A 21,101-nucleotide genomic window follows, 5' to 3' on the forward strand; every position below is an offset into this window, starting at 1 on the left:
CATTAGAATTTACAACAAAAAAGTATTCTTTCTATCTTTTTTAAAATAAAAATGTTGCATTCTAAAAATAAGTCTTTTTTTTGTTGTAAATTTTCTTTTTTTTATACTATATAGTTTTCCCCAATATTTAACCAGTTAAAACCGGACTTTTAAAAGTCCGCGGACTTTTCTAGAAAAAAACCGGATTTTTGGCAACCCTGCCTGAGAACAAGAATGATTGTAACCACGGGAGCACCCTCGCTGTCAAAGGATTTGGTGAAGTTTTCCATTTCAACGTCAAAAGTTGAGTAGTGTTTAATCTGATTTGTGACCAACATCTCGAGGTTCAGTTCTTTAGATTTGATGGAGGCTGAGTGAACTATTACAGGGCATTTCTAAGTTAATCATAAAGAAAATTTTCATTTTGTTACTTAAAAATTAAGCCCTTTTTTATTTTGACTGGGGATAGGGCGAAACTTTTTATTATTAGGGTCGGTCCGTCCGCTTGTCCTTAAGGGTTAGTTCTATTCATTAATTTAAATATGTTAAAATTGTCCTATCTATTTCTAACTTTGCATAAATATTCCCACAACAATTAGGTACGATTAGGAAAACGTAGCGACTCTATAATCGTTACATGAATGTACGTCCATTTAAACCATGCTGATTTTTTACTTTTAGACAACAAACTTTTATGTTATAATTATCCTATTCAATTAATTTTTGGAATACTGATTCCTGTTACATCAAGGTACAATGTTATAAGCGACGCATCTGTGATCAAGTCCTAAAAATGTAAGTATGTCCTTATACATTATCCTGTATTTAAGCAGTTTTGTAACAAATTTACTTACAATTTGGTTTAGACTTATACATTTATATTCTGCTGCTTCAGTTTTGACACTCTACAATTGTTAATGTCCGTTTGTCCTACTGATTCAGAGCTTCGCTTTTCAGGATGTTGTCATTCTTATTTTTCTGTATATTTTTACTATTGTACAACGACTTTAACAAAATGGTTGTTACCTAGGTTGTCTCTAAATGCTAAGAGGTGTTAGAATTATATCAACCTAGAACCAACATAGTGACTGCGCCCGTATCACAGCTTAGCGACTTTGTTTTTGAAGGTGTGGGAGGAGGAAAATAATATCCTTAAAGCATCCCAAAGGGCCAAAAATAAGGCAAAATAGCATAAAACCATCACAGGTGACTTTAGCTTTACATTTTCTTTTATAATTTTCCTGTGTGTCAAAAGGATACATCTGCCAGTCCAGATCACAAATAAAATCAATGGTGTATCTGTTGTCCTTGTATTAGGGTTGGACCGGATACATATTTGGCCAGATATCCGGATGATTTCTAATATCGGAAATCCGATATCCGGCAAGATAACCAGATATTGTAGTAGCAAAAAAAGTTTTTTTCATAAAATGGTGTTTTATTATGTTAAAATTAGAAAATTGAAAATTAAGTGACTATCAAGTTAGTCCTATATTTAAGAATCTAATGAACTATTACTACCATTCTTCTTCTTTCTTGGGTATCCGCCCAGATATTAAAACTGGCCGGATATCCGGCCCAACCTTACTACCTTGTAAATCTCAACATTGCTACCCTCGTAATAAAAATCATTTCTATTGGAACTGTAGCTGGATGTATATTCAGAACTGTTGATAACTTTAAGGTAGACAAAGCTGTTCTTCTCCTCAGGAATAAAGGAGGTTTCTATGAATTCTTTTGTGTCTTTCATCATAAAGTCTGGGATCCACATTTTGCTCCAGGCATCGTAACCCAAAACATTATCTAAAATTTGGATTTACAATTTAATTTTGGTCAGGGGTATCTTTTCTAACAATAAATACTACAAAAAATCACAAAACCTTTTAAAGTTTTCTTTAAAAATCTCAAAACCTTTTAAAGTTTTCTTTAAAAAATTTCGAAACCTTTGAAAGTGTTTCATTTAACCGAGGAGGGGTGGGTAAGAAGGGGAGGAAAAGAGGAAGGGGGTTGTGGGAAAATTTTCCATTGGAATTGTTTGTCAGAATATCATTCCCTTGTAATTTTAAAATAATATTTTTTATATATGTGTACATACAAATTCTGCGAGTCGGCTCCTTTTTTTTTCTGGCTCCCAATATCGAATCTCATATGTATTTTAGTAAAGAATATAAGCAAATTTACATATATAATCCCAGAATTTTGGAAGCCAAATCATTTCTTCAAAGGCGATTTTTTAAAAAGATTTTTGGTGTTTTTGAGCCACTTTACAAATCTGATATGTAACGGTAATAAAGATGTTAAAGATAAGAAAGTAATGTTTATAAATAATCATAAAATTAATAAAATTTAACTTTTATTGAATGCAAAAATTCACAAAATCTCTTACTTATATAAATACTAGAGTTGGCTGGATATAACTATCTCCCTATTGGCTAGTTTTCTATATGCATATCTATTTCTCAATAAATCTATTTTCCTCACCCGGCATTACTATTTAAACAGAAGTAAATATTTAATAATTTAAATGATCTTAAAAAGATCTTTTAAATTATATTTTTTTCTTTACATTACCATCACCAAAGGGTTTATTATATGATTACAATTTTAGTTCAATATTTGAACACACAAAGTGTCGCCACAATCGAATTCTTTTAAAACAGAGTTTTCTTAAATTTATTATATCATAAATTTAAATTTTCTTTTTTATGATTAGAAATTAAATACTTCATTATAATGTAAATAGCAACATGAAATGAAAAAAATGAATTTGTTTTTAATAAAGTAAAATAATGGGTCTTATCGTTCTGGGCAATGAGAGTTTATTATGGATTATTGGAGCACTATGAGTTTTCAACGAACAGTCCTTGGAAAACTTGAGCTCGTTTATAGACATTTATTTCCTATATAGATCTGACATGGATCTTGAAGCAATTAAGCAGGCCGTTTTGTACAGGTTAAAAATTGGAAGATTTCATTAAATAAAAGTTATCGCAAATATACTTAGTAAATTAAATGAAAATTCAACTGGAGCAAAACCAGTTAGCAAAACCTAACTTCTTTGTTTATGAACGGATTTCAAAAATTCTTTCACTAAACCCAGACATAAACAAATTTTATCCAACTTGAATATTTCGAATGAGTTTTAAATTAATATTGTTATACTTTAGATGTAATTTTTGTAAGTAAATGATAAAGACACATAAAGAATCAAATAATAATAATAATAATAATGATATTTGGGGGTTTAATGGAGAGGTCATCAATTCTACTATGTGTTCCCCCCCCCCCCTCAAATGACAGCTAAAATTACGTATAGGTTTTGTGATTTTTTTCCCGAAATAATTTCATTGTTGCTATAAACATCCTCCAAGTAAATTTACTAATTGGATAAAATAACTTTTTCTGTTGGTTCAAACTTCAAAAATATTTTCATTATGCTAAAGATAACATATTGTTAAAAACTTCCCCAAAATGTATATGCAATTCTTTAGGTAAATGACCAAAACGAAAAAGGGAGAATGCCACAGGTCTTCTTCTTCTTTTAGCCCTTTCAGCTCAGCCTGGATCATCGTCATTTCTTGCCAGGTTCAAAAATCTGGCTGCTTCCTGTGGCTTAGACCAAAGGTCCCTGACGTTGAGTGTGGTCGGATTGTTCCTACAGCTGAATAAGTGATTAGTTGTGTGAGATGCATCGTTACAGTGAGGGCAGGTATCTATGATGGGTGTAGGTTGATTCTGGCTAATTCGGGCCTTGTAACTATTTAAGTAGTTGCTGTAGCCAGATCTCAGTTGAGCAAGGGTGGATCTTGTTTCTCTGGGAAGGAACCTTTTCAGAGTCTGCGATCTTTGGGGGGGCGGCATTTAGGACCTTGTTATTTGCCATGCTTGAAATTTCATTCTGGACACAACTTGTATGGACATTTTTAAGCTGTTTCTTGTATGTTTCTGGAGACATATCTGGGTAGGATATTTGTTTGATTTTATCGCCAAATGAAGAGGTCAATGTATTTTTCATTTGACGTGGAGGTGGAGGGTCGGACAGATTGATTCTGTTGGGGTGATTTGGCTGCTGGGTGGCCAGCAGGAACTGTTGACTAAGCATCTCGCAATGTGGCTTAACTTTCATGATCTTAGTTTCATGGTGCAGATGGTCTATATCTGTCATTAAATGACAGCCTGTGGCGACACGTAGCGCAGCATTCTGGGCTGTCTGGAGACCTTTCCAGGAGGTGGCACTTAGGGAAGGTGTCCAGATTGGACAGCAGTAGTTAAGGACTGATTGTCCAATAGCCTTGTATGTCGTGACAAGAACTTCCTTCTCTTTCCCCCAGGTGGAGCCCGCCAGGGCTTTCAACACGTTATTTTTGGTTTGAAGTTTTGTTTTCATATCCGTAGCGTGTTGTCTGAAGGAAAGCAAGTTGTCAAAAGTAACGCCCAAGATCTTAGGTTTTTTGACAGTTGGGACTGTTTCACCATCAATAATTATGTCGAGGGTGGTGCTGACTTCATTTGAAGCTGTCGTGAATAGTGTTGTTGAAGATTTAGAAGGTGAAATAAACAGGTTTCTGCTTTTAAACCAGTTGTTGAGTACTGACAGGTAAGAATTCAATTCTTCGACCAGTGGTTCAACAGTTGGGCCGGAATTAAGCAGGTTTCCGTCATCTGCGTAGGTAACTAGTTTAATCTTTCCTGGTGGGCTGGGCATAGATGACATGTAAAGGTTAAATAGTATAGGGGAGAGTACCCCTCCTTGTGGTACCCCCTGTTTAACCTTTCTGTACGTGGATTCAGAGTTTCTGAAAACCACGTAGGTCTGGCGGCCTCTCAGGTATGAACAAAGAAAACGTTTTACATAGTCATTCAGTGGAAGGTTGTTTATGTCATTGAGGAGAAGGCGATGGTCTACTGTATCAAATGCTTTTGATAAGTCAATGGCCACTGAAACTGTTCTATGTACAGGTTTTTTTCTGTTCAGTCCTACATTTATGTGGTTTAGTATGCTCTGAAGTGCTGTGGTGGTTGAGCGTCCCTTTCTAAAGCCATGCTGGTGGTCGGCCAGGTGGATTGAAGCAGTAATGAATGGTAGAAGAAGTGCTTCTAGGATCTTTGCTGCTGGCGACAATAGAGAAACAGGTCTAAAACTTGTTCCCTTGTCTATGGGTTTACCTGGCTTTAGAAGGGGGATGATTCTTGCAACTTTCCAAATGCTCGGAATGATGGAGGTGAAGATACACTTGTTGAAAATGATGGTCATGAACTTGATGCCATTTGGGCCCAAGTTTTTAAGCATAATGGGTGATATGCCATCTGGTCCAGCCGCTTTGGAATTTTTGGCTTTTTTGATGGCGGCTGCAGTTTGAGAGGTGGTGAACAGGATCCTTGGATCACTTGGTTTCTTTTTCATCCGCCTCAAGATGTTTCTAATGGCCTTGTTGGGCTTTGTATTTGATGGTGGTGTGTACTGCATATTGAAATGATTAGCCATCTCCTTGGGGTCATTGGTAGTTTTATTATTGAAACTGATGCCGTGGTTATCAGGTTGTACAGGTTGATCATTTAGGTTTTTGATGGTTTTCCACAGTTTCTTTGATCCTGCTTGACAATTGGATAGATGTTCTTTCCACTTTTCCTTCCTGTGTTCATTAATGAAAGTGTTGATGTTCTTGTTCATATCAGGGATTCTATCGTCAGCAGGATTAGTTTTTCTAATGTCATCTTGTTCATCTATTAATCTGGCCGCTTCTCTTGGGAGGGCATTGAAGGTCTTTGGGATTCTTCCGGCTGTGATGAATTTTCTGGCCGCATTTAGAACTGTAATACGGAAGAATCTTTCTGCTGAATGGACATCTTTGACCTCCTTGGCTTTTGAAAAAATCTTTTCTGTAAAGTCCTTGAAATTTGGCCAGTCTGCTTTATTGAAGTTAATGTAGGTGTTGTGTTGAGTGTTGGTTTTAGAGAGTTCGGCTGAGATGGTTATGATGATCGGGAGATGATCAGAGCTCATTTTAGTTTCTGTATACCAGTTGGTGGTTGGTATCAGGTTAGAGGACGCTATACTAATATCAGGTGCAGTTGATGAATTACTGTGTACTCTTGTTGGTTGATCTTCGTTGATGACGCCAAAATCCAGGCTGGATATTGAGTCAACTAAGAGTCTACCTCTGATATCAGCAGTAGCTTCAGTATGCCACAGCTCGTGGTGAGCATTGAAATCACCTAGTATTAGCGATGAAGGGCCAAGGTTATCAAACAGGTTGTTGAATGGAGGATTGTAGTTTTGTTGGCAACTGCTTTGTGGTGGTATATATATATTTCTGATGAAGAGATTGTTGTTGTCTTTACTTGGTAAACTGATGGTTAAAGATTCCAAGTGTTGATCTCTTTCATGGCTGGGAGGCGTAGGTACTAAGTTAAAATTGACGTCTTTATGAATAAGGAACGCCAATCCACCTCCTTTGTTGGTACCTCTGTCCTTCCTTATGAGGGTGTAGTTTGGTGTCTTCTTGAGCTTCGATTTACCATTGAGTTTTGTTTCTTGAAGTGCGCCAATAAGTATCTTTTTTTTCTCCATGTAGTTTAAGAGTTCATCAATCTTGTTGTTAATACCATTGATGTTATATTGAAGCACTTTCAGGTGGGAGCCAGTGTTGTTTTGAATCGGGGGGGTGTTTGGGGGGGGGGGCGGGGGGTTGTTGTGGGGGGGAGAGTGGTGTTGTTGTGGGGGATGATTGCCATGGGGGGAAGAACGGGGGCGGGGGTGGCGTTGATATCGCTGAGGGCGAGGGGGCGGTGGGGAGGGGCGGGGGATGTGTCGAGGGGGGGTGAACATGCAGCATGGTCCAATCCAGTTGGGATATTTTTTTCTCTCATTGGATGATTTTAGTTGAGAACATTTGATGTGGAGCCATTTTTTGCATTTACAGCATTCTACAGCATAAGATATAAGATTCTTGGAACATACTGGGCAGATCCAGGGACCTGGGTTCTGCTCGATGCCAGCTATGAGTAGAAGAAGCCGAATAAGACCAGCTGGCGGTGTCTTATTTTTTGTCAGGTGAACTAAAAACTCGATTCAGCTGTGGTGTGACCCACATTGTCTTGGATGTTAGAAAAAAGCCACTGGAAGCATTTGTGACGATGAATTGCTGGTTGAGTGGGAGATTGTAGGTATTGGCTCTTGGCTTCTTCTGCTGGTGCTGATGTTGTTGCTGTTGCAGTTAAAGGTGGATTCGCGACGTAGACACGGCCAATGTAGAATCCTAAGGTCATTTCTTTCCAAGGGTTTATATTATCTTTTTTCTTTAAAAACATTTTAAAAATCAAGGATGTCAACAGATATCATGTTACTTTTATTTACGGTTATAATCAACTCTGACCTGAAGTTTGTAGGTTAGCAAATGTTAATCTCGTGTCCTGCCAGTTTGTCAACATTCGGAACTTTATCTTGAATGTGGATTCCATTATGTTCACCTAAAAACACAATGACGTAGGCAAGGCAGTGCAAGTTTTAGATCATGGAAAGAAAACAAAGTTACAGGTTTCGTCGTATTTTAACAGTAGCTTTTGATAGGTTATTCTAGATTAGGTAAATGTTAATTATTGCCCCGCAGGGTTATAGCCCCCTGCAGGAGCTAGAAATAGGAGAAAAGCTACAGTGAAAGTTCTAATCTAAATCTGCTACTTCGTTTTCTTTCCATGAGCCGCAGTTTTTTTGTAACAAGGCTGCAATGTATTTCTAACCACACTCATTGGTTTTTTCTTGCACTCTTGGGAGGGTGGTGGTAACATCCCCCAAAATAGTTATAAACCTTCCTAAGACCATGAAAAGCTATTCTGTAAAGGAGAATCATATCGGTTCAGTGGTTAGCAAGATCCTGCGGTACACAGATTCTTTTGCTATAAGGATATAAAAGTCTGGTGCAACATCCAAGTAACGATATATCGAATATTGGTTTAAATATTATATTTACTAGAAATTGCGTTGAAAGAATTATTGTACCATTATGAAGTGACAAAATGCTTTCTTTTATAATTAGAATCCATTTATCACAGAAAATATCTTCAATTTGCATTATACAATGGCGTAAACACATGTTAGTCAGGAAGGGAGGAAACACTGGGATGTTTATTACACCAGTCCCCAAAGTTTTATGATATAGTTTTCTTATCCGTTGGCTTAACAACTTTCAAACCAAAAGTTTCAACCACTAATTATAATCTACAGAAGGGGTAATTTTGTGTAACATCATTGGGGATGTACATCAATTTATCAGCCAACGTCGTATCCCTTTAGATCCCTGCATGTAAGTTATTGTATTTGATTTATGTAACACATTAAATAAATACTGATTTCAAAAAGCTTGTTTTTTTTGTATTGCTTATTTTGACCGAAACAGCTTTAAAAAATAAACTAATACAATTACATCTTTCAGGACTAATGAAAAACTACATTGCAAAGGAGAACCATTTCGGTTAAGCTGTTAGCAAGATCTTTCAGGACAGACAGACAGACAGACAGCTGTAAGCGAGATCCTAAAGTACAGAAAGAGAGACATCCTGTTATTTTCATATAAGGATTACATCAAGCATTGTTTCCAGCCATATGGACACAAGAACTTTAAGCTTTTGATTAGTTGATGTAGTAGGTACAAAATTGTTGTAGCCAAGGGGAATTTTCACCAATGAACAGTTTTCCTCATCTTCTGCCTATACAAATAAAATTTATTCATTTTAAACAAATAATATCAATAATCGATTTCAAACATAGTCCTATGATTCCTATACCAATTAGGTACGATTAGGAACCGTTGCAGCTATTTAGTGTTGCCAGAAAGTCTGTAAGGCCATTTAAAACATGCTGTTTTTATTTTATTTTTTGACAACAAATTTTTGTATGTTATAATCATCCTATTCATCTGATTGTTATAATCAAAGCATCTTTATAATTATTAAATTAAGTCCTAAAAATGTAAGTATGTCCTTAAACATTATCCTATTTTTAAAAAGTTTTGCAACAAATTTACTTACAATCAATACTCTGCTTATTCAGTTCTGACACTCTACAAGTGTTAATGTTCGTTTGTCCTACCATTTCAGAGCTTCGCTTTTATGGATGTTGTCATTCTTTAGTCAGAGAATGTACACAAGTGCAATGACTGACCTCAGAACATTCTGGCACCTGATTACACCTGATCATCCTGTCCAAACAAGTTCCATCATCACAAGCAAACTCTGACTGAGTGCATGTGTTTAGATTCAACATGTACTTCTCATTTGTGGCTGTCAACCAGGGCAATAACCCCAGAGGAATCTCATAATACTTTATGGAGTAGCTGTCTCTAGTGCCCTAGTAAAATGGGGATAGATGTAAACGCATTTGGCCTACCTATTCTATTGACGTCATAGAAGAGGGAAAGAACACCCTAGAAAAGAGATATGGTATAGGGTATTTCATGACGTCAATAGGTAGGCCAAAAACAGTGGCATCTTTCCCCATTTTGCTAGGGCACTATAGACAGCTACCTTTATGGATAAGATAATGTTGCCCTCAATGTCCTTCAGATACCAAAAGGAATCATTTCTTACAATAACATGATTACTGAATCCTTTCAATAGAAAATCATCTGGATTTCTTAAACCAAACAATGGAACAAATTCTTTGTCAATAACGGCAATCTCATCTCTGGCAAGAATATCATTATTTTGTAGTTGAACAAAAAACTTGGTGTTGAGCAGGCACGTGGTGTACTGCCACCTGCCACACGAGTTATCCTCCATAATGGTTTGATTGTGGGTCTTTATTACTCCGCATTGTTCCACCAGTCTACCATTGGGTTCTCCCCACTTCCAAACTAATTTGGGTTCAACACTTGCAACGTCAATAATTGTGCCATTGTCTTCTATACCTATTCAAATATTATCAAAATTGCGTTTAGGATCTATTTTCAAGTATTTAGCACATAAAATATCAAAATCGTGATGCTGTGCCTCTTATTTCAATTAGATTTTTTGTTTTGATATCTATATCTGTTTACTTTTTTATTTATTTTATTTACTCTATTTTTACTTTTTCTTTTTAAATCTTAATAACACAAAAATAGGTTTATTAAACCTCTTGAAGCAAAGCCCCTAGAGGCTAGGAGCGAAGCCGCTAGTGCTATTATATAAAATAATAAGAGTTTTTGTCTGTAGCTCAAGATATCGATAACTACTGAATTGATTGGCTCCATTAAATTTTAGGAAAGTGTTATATAGGTCCTATGATAGTTTTAAGCCTTTCTAATTTCAGATATAAGTGGTCAGTTCATACGGTTGGTTTTAAGCTTTTTTTCTAGCTTCTAAATACTAGGGGTGCAGCCATTAGTTAAAAAATACCTTTAAATTTATTCGAAGGAATATCCAAATTGAAACCTGACCAAAAGTTTGCCTCGGGTTCAAAATCTAGGGTAGGTACAGTAGTTATGACCATATCTTTATAAACATGAACATTGGACCTAAACTTTCGGATCTTGGACAAAGTAGCCTCGGACAAAGTAGCCTCGGACAAAGTAGCCTTGGACAAAGTAGCCTCTATGACAAAGTAGCCTCAGGACACTAGCCTATAACCTAACCTAACCTAACCTAAACATTGTAAAAAGAATACTTAAAATTGTAAAAACAATATTTAAAATTGTAAAAACAATATTTAAAATTGTAAAAATCTACCAACCAATTTTTGTAAAATCCACGAAATTCTAAACCACCTACATATTTTCCTTAGGAGGCTACTTTTCTTCAGTAAATGTCCTGAGGCTACTTTGTCCTAGAGGCTACTTTGTCTGGAGGCTACTTTGTCTGAGGCTACTTTGTCCGAGGCTACTTTGTCCAAATTCCTAAACTTTCTGCACATCCGCACTGAATCTTTGTAATTTCTTATCCTTGGTAGAATGACAACTGAGGAAAATGATTGTGGACAAAAATCCTCCAGAGTTGCTGAGGTTGCACTGATTGGTTCTTTAACTTCTGTTGCAACCTTTGTCCAGTCAAAGATGTTGCCAGCCTGGGAGTCTTCGCGTATTTTACATTGTGTCCAGCTTATCAAAGTTTCATCTATAAAGTTAAAATTATTTATTTATCTGCAGATATTAAAATGAAAAATTATACGATTAAAACCAGTTTTGTTAGCCTCAAGGGGCTGATGGCCCAGACTAACAAAAGTGGTAATAATTTCAATGATCCTTCCTTTGATATTTGTGAAGAATTGTCGTTTAAATCAAAACCAGTTTTGTTAACCCCGAGATGCCGAAGGCACTAACTAACAAAACTGGCTCTAATCTTATAATTGTACACTGTTATATTCATGGAAAACTGGATTTGATACATGATTTTTCAGTATGGCTCAGAACCGGTTCTAATCTATCAGATATTAATCGGTTTCAAAGCCATTCTAAAATCAAACCTGATAAAATGTGATCCCAAAGATTAAAATCTGAGATTAGGCCAGGGTTTAAAATTTCCATGACCATTTCATCAGCTGTTGTATTGTAACCACTGTAAATACTCAGAGAGTCTGCTGTTATATCAAAGTCTTTGATTCCGTCACTAAATTCAAAGTTGTTAATTTTCCAATTTTTTTTGAATCATCTAATATGAGCCTATAAAAAATGACGTCTTACAATACAAATGACAAATGATAGACCAGTATACATTTGAATTCACCAATGGTAAAATGTAAACTATTATAGGTCATTTGTATTGTAAGCATTCATTTTTTATAGGCACTATGAGCTGCTTCGTTTTGTTTCCATTACTCCGGAAACTCTTTATTGTGCCTTTATAGCGTAATTTTGAAATAGTACATAATTATATTATGACGTCATTCAGGATATTTCGGCCAAAAGTTTCTTCATAGACACTATAAAGAGCTTCTCACTGAAATTTCTTTTGACAAATTATCTTGATTTCATTTAATTTTAGAATTATTCTTTAAACCCCTTATACTTCTGTGGTAGTCGGACAGACTGTCACTTCCCAGAGCATGCTACGCTCCGGGGCTCCCGATAAAATGCACAGGTGGTTAATCCCCTAACCATCACATTCCTAAGCCAACCCTTTCTTCTATTTTGACCACCAGATAATGCGGTCAAAGTTTATCACCCGCCGATGTGGGGAGGGAGTTGCCCCTCCCCCCTTCATGTTCCAGATAACCTACCCTTTTTGGGGGACGTCTGCCTTACCCCAACAGGGGCCTGCCCATCTGCCATTCACCTGGCCTGCAGCCCCCCATTCTCTCCACACCCATTTTCTACCTAACCCAATATTATAATCTGTTGTATATAAAGCCATTAATTTGTTATGTATAATCAGTTAGAAATAAATCTTCAATACTGTAACTACTTGGAGTATTTTATTGATAGGATCATTAACCCATTAGTGCCGAACCAAGCATTAAAACCCGGTTCCGAAAAATGGAAAAAAAACGGTTTCCGGCTTCATAATTGCATCATTCTCAGTATGAATCCCCCCTCTACTACCCTGGCTTTCATTTCCCCCTGGAGCAGGCAGTTTAGCTTACTTCTGTTTGCCGGTATAGCTCAACAAAATTTGAAAATCATGAAAATTCAAAATACCCCTTCTAACTTTTTTGTTTTTATAGTAAAGTCGCTGATTTTTTTCGTGAAATCTAATGTTTATTGACAAGTACATCTATTTGTGAATTCGTTTTATTCAAATTATTATTTTTTATATGATTTTTTTATCGTTTTTTTACGCCCTATTATGACCCGGTTCGGCTTGGCCATAAATACCCGACAGTTTTAAAACCCGGCTTGGTTTCGGTTTTTATTTTTAACTTTTCAACCAATAAAAATAACAGTTTACGTCATTAGTAAGGGTTTGAGCCACCCTAATAACCCTAGTAATCTCTATAGGTGTCACCCAATAGTGTTATGCTTGTTTTCTGATATGTAACACCCAAATTTCATATGTTCTTTTTTTGTAGTGTTTGTCTTTTAAAACTTCGAGCAACGGGTTTTTTTACCCGAAAACGGCGGCACCTATAGCCAAAACACTAAATTTGAAATAAATCGCTTCGTATATTACTTGTAGCTCTATAGATTACATGAGGTTGTGTAGTTTTCAATTACGGATCGTATCAAAGTTCTAAAAAGTGTTCATCTCACTTTGGGCGTTCAAAAATTACATTTTTTGATTTTTGGTCGAAAAAAACGGGTTTTTACTACAAAACCGGGTTTTAATGCCCGGGGAAACCGCCCAAAACGGGTCATAATGCCTGGTTGGTATTTATGGCCAGGCCGAACTGGGTTTTTTTGCAACTTTCCTGTGCACGCCACTAGAGCAAAACAAAAAAATTGGAATTCCGTTTTTACCATTATAAAGCTTCCCTGAGATTTTCAGCTCGATCGGCCCATAAAAGTGGCGCTCGGCACTAATGGGTTAAGGCTAGGGGCTCTTTTGCCGGACTCGCTAAGTAGGGTTGAACTGCTTCACCCCTACCACACTTCCAATGATTTATAATATGTATGTATACAGTAGGACACACAAAAAAATATTTTTTTATGTTTTACACCCCTTATCTATAATACAAAGTAGAACGATGTCTGTCCGTCTGTCTGTCCGTCTGAAGCTTAAGATCTCGGTAACCACTGAACCGATCGGATTCTACTCTTGAGGGTATATACCTGTTGGTCCTGTGGTGGTTTTAAGCTATTTTCTTGGGGGGTGGGACACCCCTAACCCCCCCCAAAAACAAAAAAATCCCCCCCTTATTTTTTATTTTGCTCTGCTACAGGCTGCCGCAGGCTGCCCTTTATTATTTTTTATTCCAGCATTTATTTTGAATGAAAGAATAGCAACATTCTCTCACTAAAAACAATAAATATTAATTTTTTTTATCACCTCTTGGGGCAAAGCCCCTAGAGACTAGGGGCGAATCCGCTAGTTTCTTTATAAATCACAAAAAAAGCATATGTTCTTGTTCTCTATACATTTTCACACAAAAATATATAACAATTTCAATTTTACTTACATTAACAATGGGGATTTTTAGATCTAATGTTACGTCTGTGGGAAAGTTTCCTTTCCCCCAGACGTATTTTTATGGCGTCACACATGACATTTTAGGCTTTCTAAAGTTTTGAAATTTTTTTTTTAGAAATTTGACGTATTTTTGCCATGAAAAATTAATAAACCTAATAAAATAATGAATTAGTAAACCCTGAGAAATACTTTTCTATGGGTCTTACTGTATGTATTTAATTTGTAGAATTACCTGTAAAATCTGATATTTTTTTTCTCCAAATCTATCAAAACAATTAAGATTTTAAAAAAAGCAAATTTTTGGTATTATCCTCTCAGGAAATTTTTCTCAAAATTTGACAATTTTTACACCCCCTTCCCCCCAACCCCACAGAATAACGGCCCCCTGGGGGGGGGGGGTATAAAATTGAAAAAAATTGAAGAAAAAAATTCCTAAGAGGATAACGCCAATTTTTTTTATAACAATAAGAATGAAATTAAGGTTAATAGATATTAGTTTAATACTATACTAGAGGCTTCACCCATAGAGGCCTCTAGGGGTACTTGAAGAGGGGGGAATTAAATCCCATTGTTTTTTTACTTAGATTTAGTAGAAAAAAATTTTTAGGGTCTATTTCTCTTGGCACACTCCCCCAAAATAGTTATGAACCTTTCCGGGACCTATGAGAAGCTACCCTGTTAAGGAGAACCCGAAGGGTTCATTGGTTAGCGAGATTCTTTAGTACAAACAAACAGACAGACAGACATCGTTCTACTTTGTATTGTAGTTATAATTATAATTGATATGAAATTATTATAACCTAAAGACAAACAGGCACTGTGCCATTCATGAGGCCTCAACATTTTATCAATTAAAGTTCCCTAAAAACAATTCACACCTTGAAAATTATACATATGAATATTAAACCGTCCCGTCCTGAAACTATGTTAATAAAATTTTGGCTCCCAGCCACAATATGGTTGATTTATGCAAAAAAATTACCCATGCAAAATATTTTTAATGTAATGAAAAAATTGCGACCTCACAAGCAATGCAATTTTTTTAAGAACTTAGTAAAAGTTCTCAGATTATGACGTTAAAAAAATTAATCAATGAGAGGCCACTATAAATTTTACCAGTGGTCAAATACAGTGTATACTGGCCTCTCATTGGCTATTTTTTACGTCATAATCAGAGTCAGACACTTTTACCCATCAGACAAACAACCCTTTAATTGTGAAGTCCTAACTGTGCATGCTAATGATTGCACGTGTTTTGGGCCAAGGCATAACCCCTACTCTAACAAATTAGACCGCGCACCTGACATAATAGCATTATGAATAATTTTTAACGTTTTTAGTTATGTAAAGCTGACATTCGAACCTATCAGCTCTCCGACGACGATCGAGTACGCTACCCAATGATAATTATTTCTCACCTGATTGTATAAGGAGCCAATAAAGTAGATAGCATAATCCTTGTTATCAGTCATCTCAAAAGCAATAAGAGGCAGAAGCCTGATTTTTATAAATGCTATCCATTGTTTGATAAAAAAAATATTGTTTGCTAATCCTTTTATATAAAGTAGTAATCTTTTTTGTCAGTAGCGAAGGATATCGATAACCACTGAACCGACATGGTTCTCCTTTACATGGAAGTTGCTTATAGGCCCTGGAAAGGTTTTTAACCCCCCTCATAAAAAATCCTCCTCTCATTTTTTCCCTTTTTATTTTAATACTCATTCTGGTCCAACTTGAAAGTATTTTTTGGGGGAAACTTGGAATGTCTGTGGGTGGTTTTAGGCTTTTTTTTGATCCACTATAGGTTAGGGACGAATCAACTATCCTATTGTATAAATTGAAAACCATGTACCGATTGAGTTCTTTATTTTAGGAAGGCTTTACCCATATCCTGTGAAGTTTTCTGGGTTCTTTTTAGATTTGAGTATTAGGATGGTTTTAGGTTATTCTCTTTCATTTTCTACCCTTTTGAATACATGGCTCAACTAATAAGAGTAAAAAAATTAAGGGAAATGTTTCTTGCGTATTATTAGGTACTAGCGGTTTCGTCCCTAGCCTCTAGGGGCTTTGCCCCAAGAGGTAATTAAAAAAAAAAAAAAATATAAATCTAGTACTACTGGTGCTCCCAGTAGTTTTATGGCAGAACTAACTTCCCCATAAACCAAAAAAAGGGATTTTTTTGCGGGGGGGGGGGTGTCCCACCCCTCCAAGAAAATAGCTTAAAACCACCACAGTACCGATATGAATATAACCTTAAGAGTAGAATCCAATCGGTTCAGTGGTTACCGAGATCTTAAGCTTCAGACGGACGGACGGACAGACAGACAGACATCGTACTACTTTGTATTATTGATTATATGCATAAAATTGAAATGGATAACACCCTTATGATATTTCGTCTTCCATAAGATTTTGTCATAAATCTGAAGAAAAAAAATTTGTGTCTGAAATCTTACAAATGCCTTTTGAAGATAGACGGCTGAAATTTGGTGAAGATTCTCAATTCTCTACCAATGAGCATTAAGTGTATTATTTACTTTGTCTGTCAGTCTGTCGGTCATGCATAAAAGACATAAAATATTTGTTTGATTTTTTTTTTCAGAAAGGTTTCGTGATTTCTTTGAATTATTGCATATTTATGAACTGAACATCTTCGTTATAATTCATTTTGTCTGTTTGTCCTTCCTTGAATTTTTACTGCGTATGGATGTTGTCATCATTTTTTTCTTATATTTTTTCAAGTCCTTATAATGAAGTAACAGGATGTGTGTCTGTTTTTCTGTCTGTACCGAAGGATCTCGCTAAGCGCTGAATCGAGCAGGTTCTCCTTAACAGGGTAGCTTCTCAAAGATCCCGGGAAGATTCATAACTATTTTGGGGGAGAGTACCACCACCCTCTTCTGAGAAATCGACAACAATAAAAATAACGCCGCCCTGCGGACATTTTTGAAATTAGCTAAAAACATAACTAACACCATCTAGCGGCGAATAAAATATTTTTGGTAAATAGCTGATTTTAAAATAGATTGAAAAGAAACAATTTTACATGTCCCTAGAGGCCTTTAGGGACAAAACCGCTAGTTTAAGATATTTTGTACAAACCTAAAACAAGCAGAATATTCAGTAAGTAACTGGCCTTCCGTTCCTTGAAGTCTTATACCTGAAATGGATTTTTTATTACTTGGATCTTACACCAGATTTTCATACTCTAATAATGTAAGCTAATCCCCCCCCCCCCTCCTACTGGATGAACAAACTGACCAATAGAGATGCCCATGTTAGCAACCTAAACTGACGACAATTTTTCCCCTGCCAATATATCCACGTGTATTTATATTCATTATACCCGATCAAAATATATTTCGACAATTAAACTAAACTTTTTGCTTTAATACAAAAAAAATATTTTTTTCAAAAGAAGGTGTATCAACTTTTTTGCTTTTTATTTAAGATAGCTAGCCGGTTCTTTCAGTAAGTAGTAGAAGTAAAATCTTTCATAGAATTCAGATATGCAATCGTTTTTTTTGTAGACCTCTTATTTTTAAAGTAATTTAAGTTTTTTAAAAAAATAATTAAGTCGGTTTTAAGGTACTAAAACGCAACAAAATAAAAGAAGAAAATGGCTAGTATGAACAAAAATAGTAAGATCTTTAATTTGACACCTTACTTTTAAAATTCTGTTGAGTAATTATTGAAAAAATCTATTTTTCTAACCTCGGTTTAATAAAAACTTTAGACCTAAATATTTTCTCAAACAGACATAAAAAACATGGGTTCATATATACCTTTAGAATCAGAAAAATATTACGAATCTATTCTAAGCAAAATTGAAAAAGTTTTATAAAACTATAATAAAAAAAATAAGTTTATTTTAAGAATCATAATTTTCGGCTTTAAAGGGTTAGCTTGAACCAAACCTGAACTAAACCTAAACAAAAGACAATGCAATGTAGCAGATATTTTTTAAACACAAGAAACAATAATGTATTTTTAACTGCATTGTTTTGAAGTTTATAAACAGACTGATGCATATTTGTTCATAATTTTTCATTCTTTACATGTTCTTTAATATCACTATATTTATTGTAGTATCTATTGTATATATTGTATGAACGTTCTCCTTTTTTTCTGGCAATTCTATAGGTTAATTTTATAGGTTGAGTTTCCCGATTCGTCAATTTTTGCGATTTGTGATTGGCTAGTTTAGTAGTTACAATTCTTAAAATAAACTTTTTATTTTTTCTATTTTTTATTACAATTTTTTTAAACTTTTTCAATTTTGCTTAGATTGGAATCATATTATTTTTCTCATTCTAATGGTATATATGAACCCATATTTTTATGTCTGTATGAGAAAATATTTAGGTTTAATGTTTTGATTAAACCGAGGTTAAAAAATAGATTTTTTCAACAATTACTCAACAGAATTTTAAAAGTAAGGTGTCAAATTAAAGATCTTACTATTTTTGTTCATACTGGCTATTTTCTTCTTTTATTTTGTTGCGTTTTAGTACCTTAAAACAGACTTAATTATTTTTTTAAAAAACTTAAATTACTTAAAAAATAAGAGGTCTACAAAAAAAAACGATTGCATATCTGAATTCTATGAAAAATTTTACATCTACTACTTACTGAAAGAACCGGCTAGCTATCTTAAATAAAAAGCAAAATAGTTGATACAACTTCTTTTCAAAAATCATACATGGAATATTCAAAATTAGGGAAAGTTTGGAAAATTTAGAAGGTTTAATTTAACTTGATAAGTCGTTTCTTTTGAGAGAGATAAAACAGGCAATCAAAGTAATGTTATGGTAAAAAGTCTTTCACTAGCGGTTGTGCAACTAGACTTTTAAGAAATAGATAACTGAAAACCATCCTGAACCTTTATAAAAATGGTGAATTGAATGTTAGGTAAGCAAGATTTTAGCGGGCAAACAATAAAAGCTAACTATTCTAATACCTATCTAATAGGTATAGCCAACGTGTGAAACAAATCAATAATAATTTTAGGAGGGCAGGTGAAAAGGTCGTCATTACAACGTTGCATTGCAACCCAAAATAACGAAACCGTCTCAAATATTTTTTTAGAATTAATTCAGTTGTTGGTTACAACTGGCGACCTACAATGACTAAATTTCTTTTTTAAAATTATTAGCGGTTACGCCCCCTAGAAGCCTCTAGGGGCACTTGAAGGTAGGGGAGGTTAATTTTTATATACCAATTCTTTATTTTAGATTTTTTTGGGGAGGTGGGGGTGTCCCCACCTATCAAGAAAATAGCTTAAAAACCATCACAGAACCAGTATATTCCAGGAAAAGTAGAGCCCAATCGGTTCAGTGTTTACTGAGATCCTAAGCTTCAGACAGACAGACATCGTTCTACTTTGTATTATAGATAAAATTTTCTACCTGTTTTAAATTCTAAAACATCCTCTTCGTTTGTTTCCCATACTCCAATATCTTTAAAATTTTTTTAGTAATTTCCCTAAAAGTGCCTATCGACCAATGAAACCCCCCACCCACATTTTAAAATGTAATGCAAATAAAAGAGAACCCCTGAGCTGCGGGGGCACTAACCTTTCGGGGGCTATATCTGTGGTTCCTAAATCCTGAGGTATGCGACCATAGTTTAATGTTTTGGGAGGATTTTTATTTTTTTTGAGGGGGGGTTGGTTGGGGGTGTCCCACCCTCAAGAAAATAGCTTAAAACCACCACAGGACCAATAGGTATATACCCTGAAGAGTAGAATCCAATCGGTTTAGTGGTCACCGAGATCTTAAGCTTCAGACGGACGGACGGACGGACGGATGGACAGACGGACGGACGGACGGATGGACAGACGGACGGACGGACGGATGAACAGACGGACGGACAAAAAGACATCAGGCTACTTTAGTATTATAGATTACAGACATAGAAAAACATATAGTAGCTTCACCATTAATAACACAGATGAAATTAAAATACCTCCAAAAGAATATTTAACAAAGCATACATGAAAGAGTAAAAGAGAAAGAAAAGTTTCATTCATTTTGTTCATTCTAAAATCTAATTAATTCAATATTACAATATTATTTTACTAGCGGATACGTCCCTAGAGACCTCTAGTGGCACTTTAAATGTTTCGTGTTTTTAAAAAATCATTCGAAATCTTGCAATGTTGCGAAGGAGTCTCTATCAAATTGCTACAATACTTTGTAATGTTACGTAAGAGTCTCTATTCGAGGAAAAAAAATTTCGATTTATTGTGATTTCTCTTGAGAGAGTGTTGGTACCCTCCCCCAAAATAGTTATAAATCTTTCCGGGACCTATGAGAATCTACCCTGTTAAGGAGAACCCAATCGGTTCAGCGGTTAGCGAGATCCTTTGGTACAAACACACAGACACACAAACACATAGACATCCTGTTACTTTAGTATAGGGATTAATGGATATAGAATATGCGTGGATATTGTGACAGGTAAAAAAATGTTGTCAAATTAGTTTTCTAACAAAGAACTTATTTATGGTTAGTTTGTTCATCCAAGAAAAGACAAAGCCCATATTGTGCTAAAATTGTGTCAAAAATGATCAATGTGACTTAATAAAATGAGAGAGATACTCCCTAATTTTTATTACGTCACATGGATGATTTTTGACACAATTTTAACACAATTTGGGCTTTGTCCCAGGGAAAGTTAATTACTATTATTGGGGACGGATCCACCACCCTCCAATCGATAAAATACTCTTTCTAAAGGATAATTTTTATATAATTTTTCTCTTATTTAGAACTAAAATTGAAAATGGTGGTTAACATACCCCCCCCCCCTCTTTCCCCAAGAGGCCTCTAGGGCGTATTCAGAATCATTTTTAGAATGTTTATTAGTAAAGCCTTGCTGCTTTACATAATAGTCAATAACTTTGTTTGTCCCTTTTGCTCATTAGTTGAGCTTCGCTATTAAGGTTATTTTTATCCTTGGTAGAAACATATTTTCTAATTAGTTTCTAAAAGCAAATAATAACAAGGTTGACAACATCCATAAAAAGCGAAGCTCTAAAATTAGAAGAAAGAAAAAACTAACAATAGTTCTTGTAAATGTAG

The 21,101-nt window shown here is 35.3% G+C and overlaps 2 protein-coding genes and 1 long non-coding RNA gene across 3 annotated transcripts; all 3 read right to left on the reverse strand.

Annotated features, from left to right (window-relative positions):
• Nucleotides 1-725: 725 nt before the first annotated feature.
• On the reverse strand, nucleotides 726-10,476 carry LOC145335322 (uncharacterized). The gene is made up of 8 exons (XM_080181058.1): nucleotides 10,354-10,476; nucleotides 9,502-9,884; nucleotides 9,140-9,298; nucleotides 8,560-8,685; nucleotides 7,356-7,449; nucleotides 1,571-1,782; nucleotides 1,178-1,286; nucleotides 726-766 (listed from the first exon to the last, which is right to left on the reverse strand). Exons 1-8 carry the CDS (start codon nucleotides 10,445-10,447, stop codon nucleotides 726-728), a joined length of 1,218 nt encoding a protein of 405 aa, XP_080037184.1. The 5' UTR covers nucleotides 10,448-10,476.
• A 304-nt stretch (nucleotides 10,477-10,780) lies between these two features.
• On the reverse strand, nucleotides 10,781-15,667 carry LOC145335323 (uncharacterized). Its single transcript, XM_080181059.1, has 5 exons — nucleotides 15,435-15,667; nucleotides 14,817-14,877; nucleotides 14,249-14,279; nucleotides 11,417-11,559; nucleotides 10,781-11,067 (listed from the first exon to the last, which is right to left on the reverse strand). Exons 1-5 carry the CDS (start codon nucleotides 15,486-15,488, stop codon nucleotides 10,781-10,783), a joined length of 576 nt encoding a protein of 191 aa, XP_080037185.1. The 5' UTR covers nucleotides 15,489-15,667.
• Nucleotides 15,668-16,358: 691 nt separating this feature from the next.
• LOC145303918 (uncharacterized) lies at nucleotides 16,359-20,066 on the reverse strand. The gene is made up of 4 exons (XR_013873864.1): nucleotides 19,984-20,066; nucleotides 19,425-19,475; nucleotides 17,119-17,176; nucleotides 16,359-16,439 (listed from the first exon to the last, which is right to left on the reverse strand). It is a non-coding gene; the product is annotated as an uncharacterized LOC145303918 (long non-coding RNA).
• Nucleotides 20,067-21,101: the final 1,035 nt, after the last annotated feature.

The sequence above is a fragment of the Acartia tonsa genome, chromosome 13 (genome assembly GCF_053477335.1).
Source record: "Acartia tonsa isolate MP-2025a chromosome 13, ASM5347733v1, whole genome shotgun sequence".
NCBI classification, from domain to species: Eukaryota; Metazoa; Arthropoda; class Copepoda; order Calanoida; family Acartiidae; genus Acartia; species Acartia tonsa.

Excerpts from the sequence above, each read along its gene's own strand:
- LOC145335323 (XM_080181059.1), bottom strand. The coding sequence starts at position 15,488 with ATGACTGATAACAAGGATTATGCTATCTACTTTATTGGCTCCTTATAC. Across the intron at positions 14,280-14,816 it reads CAGTGCCTGTTTGTCTTTAG|ATTTGGAGAAAAAAAATATC; the intron begins GTTATAATAATT and ends TTGTTTTGATAG. Across the intron at positions 11,068-11,416 it reads TTGGGATCACATTTTATCAG|ATGAAACTTTGATAAGCTGG; the intron begins GTTTGATTTTAG and ends TTAACTTTATAG.
- LOC145335322 (XM_080181058.1), bottom strand. The coding sequence starts at position 10,447 with ATGGTCATAACTACTGTACCTACCCTAGATTTTGAACCCGAGGCAAAC. Across the intron at positions 1,783-7,355 it reads TGCTAACCTACAAACTTCAG|ATAATGTTTTGGGTTACGAT; the intron begins GTCAGAGTTGAT and ends TCCAAATTTTAG. Across the intron at positions 767-1,177 it reads AGCTAAAGTCACCTGTGATG|GACTTGATCACAGATGCGTC; the intron begins GTTTTATGCTAT and ends TTACATTTTTAG.